This window comes from Myiozetetes cayanensis, unplaced genomic scaffold, assembly GCF_022539395.1.
Source record: "Myiozetetes cayanensis isolate MyiCay16 unplaced genomic scaffold, myiCay2020 scf1, whole genome shotgun sequence".
Lineage (NCBI taxonomy): Eukaryota > Metazoa > Chordata > Aves > Passeriformes > Tyrannidae > Myiozetetes > Myiozetetes cayanensis.
In genome coordinates, this window is record NW_026086604.1 from 103,609,457 (window position 1) to 103,628,553 (window position 19,097).

The 19,097-nt window shown below is 38.5% G+C and overlaps 1 protein-coding gene across 1 annotated transcript in view; it reads left to right on the forward strand.

The window, feature by feature from the left end:
• ELMO1 (engulfment and cell motility 1) overlaps positions 1–19,097 on the forward strand; it is a 312,368-nt gene that overhangs the window by 90,550 nt on the left and 202,721 nt on the right. Inside the window, exons 8-9 of the mRNA XM_050308939.1 lie at positions 9,220–9,255; positions 16,633–16,732. Of these exons, the coding sequence (XP_050164896.1) occupies positions 9,220–9,255; positions 16,633–16,732 (136 nt within the window). The remainder of the gene's footprint in view (positions 1–9,219; positions 9,256–16,632; positions 16,733–19,097) is intronic.

The window sequence follows — 19,097 nt, forward strand, 5'->3', positions numbered from 1 at the left end:
CATGGTGCTGCTGTTTTCTTTTCTCATCTGACTTCAAGCTGCTGAACCTGTTTCCCCTCTTCAGGGTCTGACATTTCCTGCTGTGTCAACACACTGAGGTTACAGAGAAACTGCCTCTGAAGAACCATTTCTTTGGGTGGCTGGTTTTGGCTTTTTTTTTTTTTTTTAATTGGTCGTTTTTGGTTTGGTGGGGTTTTTTTTGTTGTTTGATTGGGTGTTTTTTGTTTGTTTTGTTTTGGGTTTTTTGTTTGGTTGTGTTTTTTTTGGTTTTTTTTTTTTTTTGGTACCCTAGGCTGTCAAGGAAAAGCAACTGGGGTTAGGCAGTTGCCCTCTTATGTTCTCTGTTCCTGTTTTCTCTTGGACCCTCTGGAGTACTGTTGATAAGAGGTCCCCTGCAAGATGCTCGCTGAACACACAAATTAGGCTGAAGGTCTCCTTGCCATTAGCTCCCATTCTGGGCTGAGCACCCTCAGCAGTGTGGCCTTGTGGGCTGTGTGGCTGACCAGGTCAACAAAATGCTCCAGAAGGAAAATTCTTCTCCTTTGCCTTGCACCAGTATTACCCGTGATCATTTAAGTGTCAATAGGTGAACCTACCCTCACAGTTATATTGGCATTGTAAAGCACAGGAGGCAGGTGTTAGAGGAGGAATGAGGATAGAAATTTCTGAGAGGGGCAGAAACTTCTTTGATGGCCCAGTTTTAGAAGGCAACAACTTTGTAAAGATACCTTTAAGGTGTATTTTCACTGTGGAGTTACCATGGCCACCTTTGAGTTACTCATGTTGAGCCAGCCTTGTTTGAGTGAGGCTCAGCCATAGGGCTGGAAGAAACGTAATGACTTGATGCTGCTAAGACATGGTCCAGCTCCCTGCCCTCTTCTCCCACTTCTTGTGTGTCAACCCCAGCTCTTCAGCCCAGTCCTGCTTTCTTTCTGGAGCAGTTCTGGTATCTGAGCGTTTTACAAAGTCAATCCAGCCTTGTTAACTTGTTGCAAAGTACCAATTCTGTTTTGGGGATTTAGTTTTCTGCTTGGTTTGGGACTTGAAGAGAGCAAGAGAGGAAATGGGCATGAGTGGATGCAGGAAGGGCCCTTTTTCTGTGGCTGTCTCTGCTCTTGTGTTGCACCGTGGGTATTGGCATTAAGACCCTGAGGGGGTCAGCAGAGGTGGGACAAACCCCTCTATAGGTTTTCCCAGCTGCCCATGGGTTAATGCAGCTGAGAACTGCCCTGCATTTGTAAGCCCAGGCTGAGTGGTGCCTCAGTTCACGGTGTGCTGCAGCTGTGCTAGAAATCGGTGAATTTTGTTAATTCAAGCTTTGTTGTCCATTTTCCCCAAAGGGGCAGGCAGCGCTCGTTGAAAGTACCATCATGCTCAGTGCAAAGTTGCTCTGAGGTTTTCTTTGCACGTGGAACTCGTGTTAGAGGCAGCTCTTAAGTTATAATTTGAGTGTGTAATCAAGTTTTAGTGGGCAGCCTCTGGAAAACAAGACTCCAGCTTTTTACATGACTTTCACTGAGGAAGAGGCCTATGCTTTATTTATAGTTGGCTTTACTTATTGTGTCTCTTAGTTATTATTCCAGTGAAACTGATGACTATAAAATTACAGTGACAAGAGTAAGAGAATGAAAATCCGTGGATTTCTAGTTACTTCTGCTTCGTTTTGCAGGTGATGAAAAGAAGTAGTAATATAAAAAGCTAACAACAGCTAACAGTATTTCCTTGTTAATTTTCCATACATTATATTCCTGAATATTGAAGAAAATTAGAATGTATTAGAGAATAGCCTTTCCAGTTTCTTGCTGAAAAATTAGAAATTGAGAGAATTTATTTTTATTTTGTGTATATTGTCAAAAGTGGTTTTAATACTATGTGTAGTTACCATAATTTGGGCCAGATCTCCTTGAGTGTCTGCTGCTTAGAGCAAGTATACTATAGTCATGATTTGTGCTGGGACAAAGCCATAGGAGCTGGTGGTAAGCAGATTATAGGGTGCATGGGACCCTAATGAAGCTGACAGTGCATCTTGTCTATATGAGTATATTTATATCAGCAGAGATGCAACGTATCTCACAAACTGTCCACATGTATCTTGATCTTGTTGATTGAGATGGCTTATCTTTGGTTTTCCTTCAGGCTCATTCTTGATTCCACAGCATTGCTATGAGTCTCTTACTAACTGAAAAAGAAAAAAAAATAGATGGTTTTATGTTTATTTTTATGGTTGGAGTGATCTATAAATTATAGCAGAGACTGCAAGACAAGTCAGGTCATGAAGAAACAGTAAATACTGATTTCACTTTATAATTATCCATGGTGTCCAATAATTTCTCAGACTGTGCATTTGTAACACCAAAGAGTGGGATGGATGTGCACACACACTTATTTTCCTTTTCTTGGACTTTTCAGAAAGAGATTTCCATAGCATTCCTAATACTAAATTTTTATCTGAAGCCAGTTCATACCTAGTTAAGAGGAACTGAATATGCAGTCCGTCTGGCTGGATGTCCAGACAATATAAGGAGGACGTGTAAGGGTGTCCTGCTTCCACTTCCCCACCCCAGACTGCAATGAGTCAGAAAGAGAGCAATGCTATTAAGTCCCAGTTATCATAATGACTGATGAAAAATATGTTCAGGAACCAAGCTGGAAGAGAGAGTCATGTCTCTTTGCTAGCCCCATCTGACTTAACATAGTTTGCTCATTCAGAGCTGCATTAAGTAGTTGAGCCTAGAACTTGTATTTCAGAAAATCTTGTCTGTATAGATAAATAGTCTTTCTGATGTAGCAGAAGACTGGAAAAGTTAAGGGTTTTTTTTTGATGTATCAGAAGAGTTGTGTGACTGAGGCAGTCTCAGCGGAAAAAAACTCCTTATAGTGCCTTATAAAGCAAGAAAAGGAAATGTATTTCACACTCCTAAATAGTAAAAGACCGGAGAGTTGATAAGAGGAATCTATATTTATTTTTGTAATAATAGTAATAGTAATCATCATCATCATCATCTCATGACTGGAAAGAAAAGGAAGAAGGCTTATGCAGAATTTTCAGCATTTTTTTAATTGACATTATCATGATCTCTCTCACTTGTCACTTGGCTGAAATAACATGTATTTTTTGCCAAAAAAAATGAGACTACACTAAGCCTAGCTGTCTTTACAGTAACCAGAATTGTTTCTGCTGCTGTTGAGAAGATTGTTCTCCAGACTTCTGCTTCATTGATGATGTACTGAGCAGCTTTGTAGTTGTACAACCATGGCACAGGACCACACTAGTTGATGCTGTTTGGACAAGATTGCAGATAACCTGGTTTTAATTTTAAGGTAGTTGTAATTGCTTAGTGTGCAAATTGGAGAAAAAAAACACTTGCTTTAAATTGTGATGGTTATTAAATTTTGTCATCTTCTTATTGGAAAGAATAAATGCAGCCAGATCAAGTTCATGTAAGCTTCTAAATGAATGTATATTTGTATGTTTTTTGAATCTTGACTAAGAGGAGCCTTCTATTGAGCATATGTGGTTGTAGAGTTGGCGGCTGTACAGCTGGAAGTCTCTGAGGCAGCAGTTGTGCATGCTTTAAGGACAAATTGCATTGTTCAGTGAAATTCTAGCTCTTGGCTTGTCTTACAGAGATAATACTGTATACCAGCCCAGTGGAAAAATGAAGACAGATTGGTTTGGAATTATTCCGACTTTAACACACTTTTTGGGACAGTTGCTCACATACCTGCTGATAGTTTTTTCCATCCCAGTCTGATGAGTATTTCAGTAGTGCTGTCAAAACGTTTAAGCCAGCATTGCTCACAGTCACTTGTTCCTGTCCTGCTTCATTTGAAGAGTTATGCCAGTACTGTTCCTACCAAACTGGACTAGAAAATTGGTGTCAATTATGAAAAGTGACAGTAAAGGCTACTTTTAATATCATATTCCTTAACCCAGTTCACTTCCCTGATGAAGCTCACAGCGTTGCCCCAGAGAACAGTTTTGCAAGCACAACTCAGATAAATGGAAAATGAATTTTCAGAGGATATGAACAATACTAAACTAGTAGGTTTTTACCACTGTATAAAAGTAGTCCTTTTCCACCCTTCCTGGCTACTGTGTATTCCCTGCTCCCTCTCTTGGTCAGCTCCAATGCTTAACAGCCATTTCTGTGAAGCTTCACCTGGAAGCATAGATTACTTAATCCAACATTGCTGCCCAAATCAATTCTTGTCCAACAGGGGTTTTATGGAATCTTCAGTTCTTACTGTTTTTGTAATGCCAGGAGAGGATGACTATTATGAGGCATGACTATTATGACTATTTATGAGGCAAAAATCCAAAAAAGTATATAAAATCAGGTAATGCTACTGTGGAGATAGTAAGGGTAGGAGAATGAGAAAAGGCTGCAGCCCCATCTTTCAGTGCAGCTTCCATAAAGGAAGCAAGTGGAGTAAGTTTTCTTTTTGGAGTGGCTTTTTTTGTTGGTTTACTTTTCTCCTGCTTGCTCTATTTTGGCTTTGTTTCCCCATCAGTCTTCAAACTTGGATTATACCCTCCCTCTCAGCACACACAAGAACAATTTCTCTTAGATCCTTTACATATACATAGCACACACTGCATGTTTTAGATAAAAGCCTCATCTAAGATTGAGCCATCAAAGATCACACCTTTGGAGAGGGATAACTGCTGCTCCCTGCACTCCCCCCCACCCAAATACTTTTTCTCTAGGGTTGTTTTCCTTACTTTGCCTGTGTTTGGGAATATTAACATTTAAATGACCCCTGTTAAGTGTTGATATCAAAACTCTGTTGACAGGAACTGGAACAAGGAGAGAAGACAGTTTTACTGGGTTTTGTTTGGCAACCACTTCTGTAAAATGTGATAAAAAAAGTAATTCCAGCAGTGAATTTATATTTCCAAATATTCTCCAGACGACCAAGGTGGACAAAACCAAATTTAATTTTTTTTTTGTTGACTCTAGACAAAAGCGTAGTATTTGAGAAACTGGCAAAAATAAGGGGAAGAGCTTAAAATATCCGCTTCTGCTGACTCTCCAGAATGTTTTTGTCTCTTGGACTGTGGTAGCTGTGGGGTGTCGTGGTGGCTGTGAGGACTCTTGAGTACTGCTGCATAACTTAATAGTAATTTTGCAGATTTCATCCAAATTATTTCAACCTCAGACCAGAGTGTTTCCTAGACTTAATTTATATGTGATAGCCACACCTGCTACAGGCAGAAGCCAGAAATATGTACTCGTGTATTTGTCTTGTTGTATTCCTAAACACTGCCTGTTAGCCAGAATTTGTGCTATCCTTGTGTTTGCCTGAAAAGCAGTAGCCAAACTGCTTTACTCCATTACACCACAGTGATTTACAGTGATTAGCAGGTCATTCACTCATCATCCCATCAGTTTTTCTGTATAGGAGAAAGTTTTTGTGAAATCTTCCACCTTTGTTGATAGTGGCCCTCTCTGGGGTCATACTGCATGAAGAGCTTTTATCCTAAGTGGCACTTTAATACTATTCTGCAACTTGTTTAAACAGTGCAGGCTCGGAAACCTTTGTTGTGGTGAAGTGGTTTGACTGTTTGGTATCATTAGGTCCAGTGGCTCCACACCGGCTCCCACAATGGCACAACATTTTAGTTGTTCTTCCCAGTGCAGACAATCCCTTATTGTGCACTGTAGGTTACCCCAGCTGGGGTTTAAATTTGAGGTGTCTTTGGTCTTTGTAAGCAGTTTTTACATGTGAACAGATACGAGTTGGTCTGGTCAGGTCCCTGCTAAGCAGTTCTCCTTTGGAAGCTAATAGAGATTTAATCTGCAGTATTTGAGCAAGTAGTTAGTCTGTATGTCTTGGGGAATTCCAAAGGGAACTGCTGCTCCTTGGGATTCAGTTGGAAGTATCACAAAGTTCCTTTGAGGCCAAACAGGGAACATAACATGGTAATAAAATGTCTAACCCAGTAATTTGTCGTTCATGTTGATTTTGCATTATGCTGGCATTTCTTTTGAGATTTCTCCCTGTGTAAAAGTTACTGTCTGTTTTTGTCTTTCACCACTGTAGAATCTCAACCTTTCACAACTGCTATTTAATTTACCCTCATAATGTTTGTTCTTTGGCTGTGGTTTTGTTCCCATCTGTGCAAGTGCAATTGAGGGATGGTTTCTTTAAAAAAAAAAAAAAGAGTATTGAGCTAATTACAGTGTCTAGATCAGTAAGGCTTTCAGCATTTTTGACCATACCTGTGGTAACTCACCAAGAAGGGTTTTATGGAACTGTTAGGTTGCTACCACAGAGTCAGCCCTCTGGAATAAACAAGAGTTACGTATATGTAGAAAGAGGAAAGCTGATGGAGGTGGCAGACTGTACTTAGTTCCTTTCCAGGCTGACTTGCTGGAAGAGTTAGCTTGGCTATGCCTTCAACAGTGCCTTTTGCATGGTCTGTGGTTGAATATGAGAGGAACTCCTGCTCATGCCAGGTCCTTCTCTATTATCTTTTGGTTTGATGATGGATGAAAATAGCATGCACTCCTTTAGAGAACAGCCTCTTTACCATCTTCGGTGGTAAAAGTCTATCTGTAGTCATGCTGTCCTGTGTTGCTGCAACAACTGATATCCTAGATTGATTCCTGCGATAATCACACCAAAGCAACGGAGATCAGTAGAAATGGTGTGGTTTAGTACAGTGGTTATCTTTGCACTGGAGTAAAAATTTTCTTTGTATTACTTCAACAGAAAAGTAATATAATTCAATTATTTCTGCAGATTATTCTAAATTTATTTTTCTTTCACTTTGCTCATCTTCTGACATCAAGTTAACTGATGGCCAGTTGACTCATGGTGGATAAGAGTTCTGTAAATGTTGAGAGAGTTGCTGTCTAAACATTTTGTTCTAGGCCTCAGACCATTATTCTTTAATCCGTGTCTCAGTCATGGAGAAAATGCTCCTGATCATAGCCTATGGGGAAAACCTCTGACAAAACCCAGTCTGTCCTTTGAAGTGCTACCAGTTGGCAAACACCACACTTGTTTCACTATCAGACAAACACAGCACCAATTTTACTTGCTGCTTAGCCGAAGTCAGTACCTGGATGAAAAGCAGCTCTTTTTAAAACTGGCCTCAGTAGAGTGCTATGAACTTTGGCTGGCATACTGCAGAAGGTTATAAGGATCCATGCACATTTGGGAGATGACAAAACCCATTTGTGGTGGTGATTGTTTTTGGTGGCTTAGCAGTCTGCCACAGCAAGGAAGCATTGCATTTGCAGAAGCACAGGAGTGACATTCTGCTGAAGCTGGAATCTCCTACTATGGGAAATACTTTGAACTTTACTGCTCCTAAAAGCATGTTGAGGGTATTTCCCCCTGCTTTTCAAGACTGTCTGATGATGAGGATGCTTTTTATTTGTTCATTATTAATGGCTGTACAAATAGCTGTTGTAGCATAAAAGAACCAAAGCCAAAAAATACAAGAAGAAAATCTTGTCACTGTTCTAACTTGAGTGAGGCTGTAGCCCAGTCTGTGTTTGGATACACGGTGAACTGTGCCAATACCATCTTCAGGCATGAGTGTTGCATCTCACAGCTAGCAGTGAAGGATTTTAAACCACTGTTCCTGTGATGTACTCTTTGTATTTTCTCCACTGTTGGTTACGCAAGCCAGTCCAAAAGCTGCCTTCCCTGAGACTGGTCCTTCTTGAAAAGAGGGACATGTAAGGTGGGAGGTTACTGCTGTACCTAAAAGGAAAAAAAAAACCTTCTAGCCACTGGGAGAGAGCTGAATCAGTGGCTGGAGAACTTGGAGTCCTACAGGTCTTGTGAGCTGAATGGCATTGCTGTGCATCTTGCTGTGACAGCAAGGGCAAAGGGGAAGACCTGGTGAGAAGGTGCAGGGAGGAAGGAGGGACATCTGTGTTCTCCTTTAGAGCACTAGTCTGCTCAGTGTGGAACTGCAGCCAGCCCTCTGAAATAAAACTGAAATAAATTTAGGAGACAGAAGATGAGGTTACATAGGAGAGATGGATATTTTTTTAATTATTTCTTTCTATATCCCTTTTTTATGTTATGTTTATAAAAGAAGTTGTTTGATGCCATTTTTCCAGTGATAGCCTTTTTCTTCAGCTTGCTTAGTAGCATAATCAGCAGTTCTGAAGCCAGTTATTAGCAGGAGTATGAATTGCAAATTGCAATTAGTGGGTTGCAGCTTTTAAGTGCACTTATTTGCCCTCTACCCCTTCCTCCCCTTAATACTTAGCTTTCAGTTTCTTGGATATAGTAATGTGATGCCATAGCCTCTGGTTCATGAGGGAGACATAACAGTCTATATCTTGGTGGAAAAATAGGAAATGCCTAAGTAAAAAAACTCGTGGGGGATGTTAAACCTCTTGCTGCAAGCAGAAGCCAAGTGTTTTGGAAGGTACTGTGAAAGCAAGAGTGTCACACTGAAGTCTAAGTGGTAGCTTGGCCTCTTAGAATCTGAGTCAGTAAGTGGCATTCTTAAGCACCTTATTGTCTTTCTCAATGGGTGGATTCAGTACCTTGGGGCTAGGCATGTCCATCAGTGTGGAAATTTTAAGAACAAAAGAACTATGAATCAGTCTACACGTTCTGTTGAAATAACATTGCCAAGTGTATTTATGTGTATTCATTAAGCTGGTGGTGCAAGGTGTTTTGGAGTTGTTGAGTAATTGTAACTCTATTGTTAAAAACCCAGGGTACATTTTTTACCACTCTTTGAAGCCAATAGGAAACTTGTCCCTGACTTAAAAAGGTCATGATTTTGGTTTATGTTGGTTCTAGCTACACAACTTTCAATGATGCTGATGACTCTGACATCAGTATTAGTAATGGAGACTACAAGTAAATGAGTTCTCCAGGCAATGGATTACATATCATAACAACAGGACAGAAAATGCTTAATGTTTGAATCTTTATTATTTTGTACCAAAGGCTTTTTACACAAATACTTAACTAATTTAGGATGTCCAGATATGCTTTTTTTCCTAACAGAAGTTAACACAAATATTCCAAACAAATATTTGACATTAATTTTGAATGTTCTTAACCAGTTACTGAAATGTTTCTGTTCACAGCAAATTGTTAGCAATGTGCTGCCTGTAATTGTATGTCTGTCTGTGACTTTTATGACTCAAGTATGGGGGGGAAATGTATGCAGTAAATATAGTACAGATGTTTTGAAGTGTTTTTCCTCACGTGCAAGTTTTAATTTTGCAGACGATATCAGAAATTGCAGAAGATAATGAAGCCCTGGTAAGAACTTGATTAGATCATCACCTTGCATACTACCTCTTCTTTTGCATGACTGAGTTCAGGCCCTTCTGCTAATCTTTATATGTAAATACAACTGTGCATATCCATTCTGCAAGTCTTCAACCTTCTCTGTTTTCTGCTCTTTGATGCTTGTTAAAAATTTCTGATGAAGCCTTTTCTTTGCTTTGCCTGTGGAATGAGTGTTTCATTTCTGTAACTTCTGCAAGGGCTTTTACTATTTCTAAAATAAGGCTTTTGCTCAGTTTCCTTTTTTAATATCAGCAAACAGATAATTTCCCTGCGTTCCCCAATTCCCCTTCAGAATTTGACTGTCTCATGTGGTTGATAGTTGGCAACATTAATGGTTGATGTTAGTGGGATGAAAGTAAGAGTCATTGTGCCAGTTTGAGTTCCTTTTACTTACTGGTCCCAGGTAATGCTAGTTGCAGATTCCTGCATAAAGGAAAACTGTAATATAGTAAAGGGCATCATATTGGAAAGTTCAAAAGCCTTCCTATTTCCCTGATGATTTGGAATGGAATTCTTCTGCATGCTTGAAGTTAAGCACAGGCTTTGATAAATTGGAATCCCAAGAGATGTTCTAATATCTTGATTGGCTTGCAAATTTGACATCTCAAGTATAAAACCCAAGGAAGCAAAAGAAAAATCAATTAAGTGTATGTCTGTCACTCTGAGAGCTCGATGTGATTTATCATGTGGAAATGCAGTTCCCCATCCAAACCCATTCTAAATCATACTTTCACAAATCTTCTGTAAACCATGTTCTGAAACATTTATATTTAAATCATTGCCTAATAAATAACTTATACAGTAAGAATGAATTTGGCAGCAAAATTTAAATCCTTCCTCTGAGTTCACTTTCTCAACCTAGTACAAAGTAACCCAATTCATAATAGAAAAACTTAGATTATGAGGAAAATTATGAAAGTGGCATGAGGCTTATGGAATTCTTGGCAGCATCAACCTGAAGCATTACCTTGGCAGCATTACACCTGAAGGCTGTGCTGCCACTCAGCAGGACCTTGATAACCTGGAGAACTGGGCAGAGAGAAACCTAGTGAGGTTCTATGAAGGCAAGCTCCTGCACCTGGGGAGGAATAACCTCAAGTACTAGAACAGGTTGGGCACTGACTTACTAGAGAACAGCTCTCCAGAGAAGAAACTGGAAGTGTGGTGGATGGCAAGTTGACTATGAGCTGGCAGTGTGCCCTTGCAGTCAGGAACTTAACTTTGAAAGTTAAATACTGCCAGTAGAAACTTCAGTTTATATAGGAGTACACAGTTCATTATGCTGAATTCCAGTATGGTGAATTGTATCATCATGTGAGATGATACAATTATAATGGAAAGTATTGAGTTTGGGACTTGTGCTGAAAAAGATACCAGAGCCATTGGTCAGGATATAGTTCTGGAAAATGACCTGTTTATATATTTTGGAAGAAAATTGTATACACTAGTGCTCTATGAGTGCAGTTATTGAACATCTTTACTATTTTTTGACCATGTATTAGTGGGAAAAGATTCAGTGAAACAAGAACGACAAAAAAAACCCCCTCAGAGCTTGATATAATGAACTAAACCATAATGATTTCCAGCCTCCACCTGCTGTCTTCTTAAGTAAAGAAGCTTAAAGAAACCAAAGGTTATTTTAAAAAAAGAAAAGTTACTTGGGATGTACAGGATGACATCATAAAGTGACAATATATCATTTTACTCTGGTAGCTTGCACATGCTAGCCTGGCTTAATTAAAACCTGATTTTGACAGAAGGGCCTTGTTTAATTGCTTTCTTCACTAAAGGAAATTTGGCTAAAATGGGACTTCCTTTTTCTCTGTCTTTTCAGTTGTAGGTGTTTCCATTTTGTTTTGGGATTTTATTTATCCCATTGTGTCTGACAGTGAAATTAAAAAACATTCCCATGAGACAGCTCTATTAATTGTCATTTGCATTGCAGTTCAGAATTGTAGTCAAACCAAGCTGATTGGAGAGTGCTGTCTTTCCTGTTTAGTCATTCCTTGTCTTTTAAGAAAAGTAGTCCATTTAATGAAATTATTATGAAATGAACAAAACGGGGAAATTAAAAGATGGGGAATAAGAGAAAAGGTAATTCTAATCACATCTTCAGTGTGTAATAGTTCCTCTGGGCTAGTTTCCTATGCTTAATGTACCTTTAAGTGGATTTAGTAATATTCCATAATTTGCACCTGAATTTATTCAAGAATAGTTACAGTTATGTTTAAAAGTCACACCTTGTTTTCTTTAATCAGAATTAACTTTCAAGCTTAGAGAAGCCCTGATACTAGGGTTACAAAGCTATTTCAGGTTCCTGAATGCAAAACTGATCCCTTTTAGTGAACGCACTGCAACTGTACCACAAAGAAATATTTCAGTAGTGCTTAGCACGATGAAAAAGAAAAAAATCTGTGTCAATTGCAGTGGAACAGTTATCTGCATTTCCTGTAATTATCTAGAAAAATAGGGCAGCTACTATGCAGATTGTTCCCTCGTTTTCAGCTGCACTAAGTACCAAGTTGATTGCTCCTAGTTTGATTTGAGGGTTGTTTAGCTTTACCCTTGGAAAGGTTGCTTGAATAAACAAAGCAGCGTAGAAGCAGTGAAAAGGAGCTATAGCAATATAAAAGGTACTTGTTCACACCGTGCTGGCAGAGCAACCTGCTACATCATCAGTCTTCTTTTTAGACTTAGTTAGATTCTTACCCCCATGGCTTTTCCAGAGCCCTTGTCCTCTGATGATTAGATATATTCTGCTCCCCTGTTTAAATTTATTCATGGTCATTTATCCTTGACAGCTCCAATTTAAAAAGCTGTTCCTACTCTTTGATGTTGACCTCAATGATGTCAGGCCTTTCAGCTGCCCAGTATTAGGCTGTGAGCACAGATAAGGGACTGAAAGTTAACCGCTACCTTAACTCCTGCATTTAGTAGTAGGCTGCTACTCTCATTACCTCCTGCCCCATAAAGTTTTTTCTTTGCTGCCTTCCCTTTGCACAATTAAGCTCAGCTTTGATTCGGTTTTGCCCATTAAAAGTGGTTTGCTTAAAGTTGGCTTCTCATCTTAATGGGCTGTTCACTGTATCCTGGTTGGGACAGACAGGCAACAGTTAATTTGCAGGTTCTACTGTGCAGCTCTTTTCATATAAAAAATGAGACACTTCATCTAGCTTGGTAAAAGCTTGTACACCTTTTTTGTTTGTTTATTTTACCTGATGACAGCTAAGCCTGACTAATTATCTTGATTTACATAATCGTTTGAACAGCTGAATATTCCCCCCTCCATAATAGCAATAAAATAATTCATTTTGGTATGTGTGTAAAACATAGAATGAGGTGGGTTTTTTTTTTTATTAAAAAAAAATCTAGGGGATTTTGGTGCTGAAGTGCCATTAATTTATTATCATAAGAAATCCAAATTGCTCTAGGCATCTTTCAAAATAAGCACATGGAATAAAAGATGGCTTAGCACATAGAAATGATACTAGGAAGGCATGTGAGAGACAGGTGAAGTAATCAGAGTCATATGCACATCCCTGTCGTTTTTATATTTAGGAAAGAAAAACTAGTATAAAAATATGTGGAGGTTTTTGGGTTTTTTTCCTTCACAGTTTCCTAAGGTAAGAATGCCGAGAATTCTTAGGAATGTAAATTAACAGGCTTTGACCTCATATTTCTCGAAAGCCTAGAGACATAAAGTGCAACTGTTGACTTACTCTTCAGCCAGGTTTGTCAGGGAGGTTGAGGTGCCACAGGCTGTGGAATGGCTCATGCTGGGACAACACTCCAAACCACAGCTTTCTGCTGCTTAAGAGGCTTTTGCCAAGAGCTGCTGTGGGTGAGGAGGTGCTTCATGACCGGCTCTAACAATGGTGGTAAGAAGTGGGGAGTCAACAAAGAACGGTGAAACTTCATCAACTGTCCCAGCGTAAGGTGTCCTCACCTAAAAGCCAGAGCCCTGAACAGCATTCAGAAGGGCTTGTAGAAAGAAGTAGCTTGGCAGAGAGCCCACATCATTAAGTTGTCAGTTATTGAGACACAAAATTGCAATTACACAGTGCATCTTTGTGATTGTTTTCCCCTCTTGCTGCCATGACAAGCATTAAAAAACACCTTCATCAGGAATTATCTTTAAACTCTTAAGTCATTTTACCAGAGCAGCAAGGGTTTGATATTTACGGAACTGTTGTGCCTTGTGCTGTGGATTAGTCTAAAAAGATTTTATGAAGAAGGAGGCGTCATTTTTTTTTCAGACTTTTTGTATGACTAAAATACTTACTGAGACTTTGAGTTAAACAGCTCCTACCATGTTTTTTTCCAAGATTACTACTTTTACGAGCAAGCTTTGATTCCCTTGAAATTTCTAGCATCTATGCTGTCTGCCGCTCTTAATAGTGTGAGTGCGTCTCTGCGTGTGTGTTTTGAAATTAATTGCTTGAAACTCTATTTCTACCTATCTGCTTGTGTTTTACCACTTAACAATGAATCAATACCCCTCCCTTCCTCCTCCAAATGCTTTAATCCTTATCTTGCTCTAGTCACCCTGGAAATTGCTTTCATCTTTAGCTGTGCTATTCCTAATGCTTATCCTTTAAGCCGGGCTTTTGACTTTTGCTGTGCCACTTAGAATATACGTGTGTGTGCAGGTGCATGTGTATAGCTATAAATTTTAAAAGTATATATGGTATGTATGTGTGGTGCTGCATAATACACAGACCTGGAGTATTTCTTGCTGCTTGATTAGTCCCAGTGTTTCACCTCTTCACTCATTAATTATTTGAGGCAGAGTCACTGGAGTGACACCTGGTGGGGTGTCTGACCATTTTAAGTTGAAAAGTACTTTCACCTTCTGGATCCCAAACGATTGTATCATTGTCAGATCTACTTAAAACAGGTTTATATGTTAAAACCAGTATTGCCATCTCCATCAACCCAGTTCTCCCTCCAAAGCTGTGGAGGAGCCTGGGTTAATCAGTATTAATCAGGCAGGTTTGATCAATAGTTTTGATGAGAAGACTGAATGAGTCTGCTGATGAGAAGACTGAGTGAGACTGTTGAATCCAGATTACTTTAAGTCCTTTCCATTCCAGCCACTGCTGTTCTGAAGATAAATATCCATGCACAGGTTTAGTGTAGTTTAAGTCATCCCTCTCAACTACATCTATTGTTGATGGGGATTAGTTTTCATGTACAGCATTCATGTAGTAAATACAGGTTAACTGACTCAATTTTAAAACAATATATGAGAAACTCCAGCAGGGATAAATTATCTGCTTCGTTTAATGTTGGGAAAGGCATTTCTATCTACTTTTCAACCTATTTGGCCTACCTTTTAAATTTAAAAAAAAAAAATTATTTGAATTTAATTTGGTCTGTGTTCTTATAATATTAACGTTCCATGTATTTGTGGAAGTATTCTGTCATGAAGATGCATTAGAATTTGGTGCAAGCTTTTAGAAGGAAGCCTTTTCTAGGAGTGCTGTTTTATTTGTGGGTTCATAAATAACCATTTTATGCAAAAGAAATGGATTGGGGAACATGACAGGACTGGAGCTGATTAAATTTTCTGCAGAGTCTTATTGTCATGTCTTATTAAATCCTCAGTTATTTGTAATGGTAATGATAACATTTTTAATCTAATGTAATTCTTAAATGATATACAATATAAAAAAAAAAGGCAAAACAAAGAAACAAATAAACCCCTTACCCCTCAAAACAAACCCCAAAACCTACAGATCATTTATTTTCTGAACAAAGTATTCCTTGTGGAATCACAACAGATTATTTTGGAGACATGATTTTTCTTGTTTACTCTTCGGTGTAGTTTTTTAATTTTGTCATAAATAATCAAAGCCATTGTGTATACCCCTACTTACTGTGGAAGGGAAAGGTGTTTTGGGGTTTTTGGGGGGTTTACTCACAAAATGTCAAGAATGGCAAGGTTTTTTCAGTGGAGGGTATCTTGGGAGATGTGATGAACAAGAACTTTCTTAAATGAAGTGGCCACTAAAAGCTGCATCTCACCATCAAAAATCTCTAAATGGCAGATTAAATCAAATCCAGCTATGAGAGGTGCTACATTAAAACTGATTTTTCTGCCTTATTCCTCTGTAGGAAGTGGATGTTCACTTATTTGTGTTGGGTTTATGCAGGATAGTAGGATAGCAAATCACAGAGTAAGGAACACCAATTACATTGATTAATTATGGCTTTAGTACATGACTCAGGTTTTCAACATACTGAGCTTTGCAGTTCCAATCTGATGGAGGTTTTTTTTTTTATTTATTTTATCTTTTCATTAGGTTATCTGTTGCATTAAAATCACTGGGACTATTCATGCTGTTTGATTGTATGCTTTTACTTGCTAATGGCTTAGTAGCAGAGTACCTTGAAGGCGGTTTGCATGCCCTGAAAGGTAATACTCCACTCCCTTTCAGGCTTTGTGAGCTGCTGTTTGTATTGAGTAGTTAACTCACTGAAGGGCTTCTTTGAAATCCTTGTGGCTGCTGACTGTTCAGTGCCCTGACTACACATAAAAATTAAGCTAATCTTTAAAAGCTGGTTTTTAACGTAAAAGATTCTTATGTAGCTAGTCAGGTTAGAGCATATTATCTATGTTGAGTTTAATTTACTTGTTGAGTTTGAATTTGAGTTCATCCAAAGGTGCATTGAATTTCAAATTTGCTGGGTTAAAATGCAGAGTAGTAGCCTGCAAACCCTGAACAATTTAACTGGACACCTGGATAAACTATAGGAGCTTTGCAATTCACTTGATGTGGTTGCCCATAGATAAAGAAAAGGAGATGCATCTTCAGGTTTAAAGAAAGCAATCAAGGCAGTCAGAAAAAATGCTGTTTAAGATATATAATCTCTTCTGGTGCATGTTTAAAATACATTTGCTTCCTTGTGAGAGGAGGAATAAAAAATGCTCTAACTTTCTGCCAATGTACTTGCCACAGAGGTATCAAAACGTGGCACCTCTATATTGTCTTTAGTTAGGAGGATTTCATAAGTACTAAGGGAAAAGTTTACTTCTTTTCTTCCATTAGATCTAAATCTCTGAGTTTATAAGAAAAGTTTAATTTTTTGAGTCTTGCATGCATTGTTCTCCTGGGGATTAGTTCTCTTACAAAATTGCTTTCTTCCAGGTGACTATTCTTGTTGTCCATGCTAAATTGCTTTGAAGACTGTCTGTTGCACGGCCTCTCTTACTCTTCTGCTACCTCTTAGTCCCTAATTGGCTTCATTTTCCTGCCTTTCTGAAAGCTTCCTGCTGCTTTATTCCCTCGGTCATTGCCCTGCTGCATTACTGGTAAATGTTGTCATGACTCCTGTCTCTTGCAGCTTTGGAGATATGTTGTCCTTTACACTGACTGCATTTGTTGAGCTGATGGATCATGGGATTGTATCGTGGGATACATTCTCTGTGGCATTCATTAAAAAGGTAAATTTGTAATCAATGCTATCTGTTCTATATCAGTTTAAGTTTTTTGAGGTGAGTTGTGGTTTGGGTTTTTCCTTTCTTCCTCTTCCCCCCCCCCAAAAAAAAAAAAAAGGTACAGGAAAACGGGATTAAAGTGCCATTTCAAACTATAAATGTTTGTATCTGCAGAATCTGGCCCAACTGCTGTGGAAATCAGTTGGAGAAGATTGAGATCAAAACAGGATTAGGCTTATTACACAAGAAATTGTTTACTCAGATATAATGTGACCTCCCTGTGCAGATACCATGCAATTAAAGAAAAAATTAGTATTTTGATTTAATGTAAACTAGTATAAGTAATGCCTTATTTCTAGGAAAAAAAAAACACCAGCTCTGAAATCTTTCCTCTGGGGGATATGGGAAGAAGAGAATTTGAAATTAAGATGATATCTGCTAAGTTTATCCAATTGTACTCTGGACCCCTGAATCTTGAGTTATGTGGGTTTGAAGCAGATCTTTCCACCATTTGCAACGGATCTTTTCTTTTCTTGCATGTAAGAGATGCACAAAAGCAGCAGAAACATGGTAGTGCTCTTTAGGTAAAGAAATGTAACAGACTTCAGAAAAAAGGTTTTGTTACTCATGTAACCCTTTTAATTTACCGTGGGGAAAAAAAAACAAAAACAAAAAACACATCATGTTTCTTTACAAAGCATTTTCAAACCAGATTGAACTCAGAATTTATTATAAGTTAAAATGCTTTTGTACAGGTTCAAAAGATATCAGTTACTTCATTAAAATAATATCAGAAGTTGTAATGGAATTAATATAATCTGTGGCAAAGATATCGTCACTTTAGCAGAGTGGTTAGAAAATTTGGTTAGAAAATTGTTATCACCAAAGGAACATATAAATTTACTTTTGTTGCCAAAAAGTGAAAGAAGAATCAACTATGAAAAGAGCATTAGATACATTAGATACTAAAACTCAGTTTTGGTCATTAAAAATGCTGGATGCAATTTACAAGAAAAATAGTAAAACTGATCTTTTTTTTTTTTTTTTGATTGGCATTGGGGTTTTGTTTGTTTGTTTGTTTGTTTTTTCCAATCTTGCAGTCTAGATAGCTTATGATGGTGATGATTATTGTTATCTTTCATGGTAAAGAAAATTCTACAATTGTTTTTTTAACTGACTGCGAGCGATACAAAGCCAAGCCCAGAATGTCTTATTTGCTAAGGCAGCCTACTAAGGAGCATATGAAGAAACTTGCTAAAATTAGTTTAAATCAATTTACTTCCTTAGTGACTCAAAATTATTGTCTTTGTCTAACTGTACCAACATCTTTTGCCCTGTGGGTTGTTGTATTTTAACGGCAGAAGAAAGTGTTGTGTTCACCCCTGTTTAATGGCTCATCTCTTCTGTTTGGCACTTCCATAGCTTTCCTTGGACAATGACCCAATTTAAAAAACGAAGTAAAAGGCATAAACAGAAGTATTCTGTCGAAGTACCTATGAAAGCCAAAACTGTCAAGTGTAATCAAAAGTGAAACTGATGAGCAAGAAAGGGATCAAGGAGAAGAATAGGAAAGTTAGAAGAGAAACAGAAGGAAAAAGAATGACAAAAATAGAGGAAAGAGGCACAGGTGTGTCCTGGCCTGAATGGAGTTGGGAGCCAAAACATCAGAGCCCTCAGTGGGGCAGTGTGGGCAAAGGGCAAACCTAATGAGTCACCTTTGGACTGTACCTCTCTGACAGCAATCTGCAGCTTCATTCTCACTTGCTTCTCGGACCTTGGCTTTTGAGAGGCCACTTGAGGTTCTTGATGGGCTTGCTCAAGTGGTTGACAGGATGGATACCTGAGCTGATAAGTTTCTGTTAGCTGAGGGGAACTTTAAACCAAGGGCTTTCACCCTTTGAAACTGTCTTTCATGTTCAATGAAAGCTAAATTGGAATGGGGTGGAATTAGCCTGAACTATTTTCTTGAATGGTTTTTTAACCTAAAAATCTAAAAGCTGGAGGAGACCTCAAGGAGAACCCTTGACTACTTCTAATGACTAACTCTTTGGTGTTGGATGCAGACTTGTTCCCACCTTTTGGGTACATAAAGACTGCTATTCCAACTCCTGCAAATAAGAATTGATGCTTTCAAAGAGCGCTTTGTTACTTATCTTGAGGGAAAAGAGCATCAGTTGAAAAAACTTCCTTATGATGTGCAGATTCTCTCAAGACCTTTTTCTTGCTTGTGACAATATAATTTTCAGCTTCCATAGTTGCCTAAAGGATTTGGATTCCCAGTTCTTAGAAAAAGTCACGGTAATTGGATATCAAAACTGACCTGGTTCCAGCGAGGACAGGACTAATTTTTGCAGTAGCCAGAAGGGAGCAT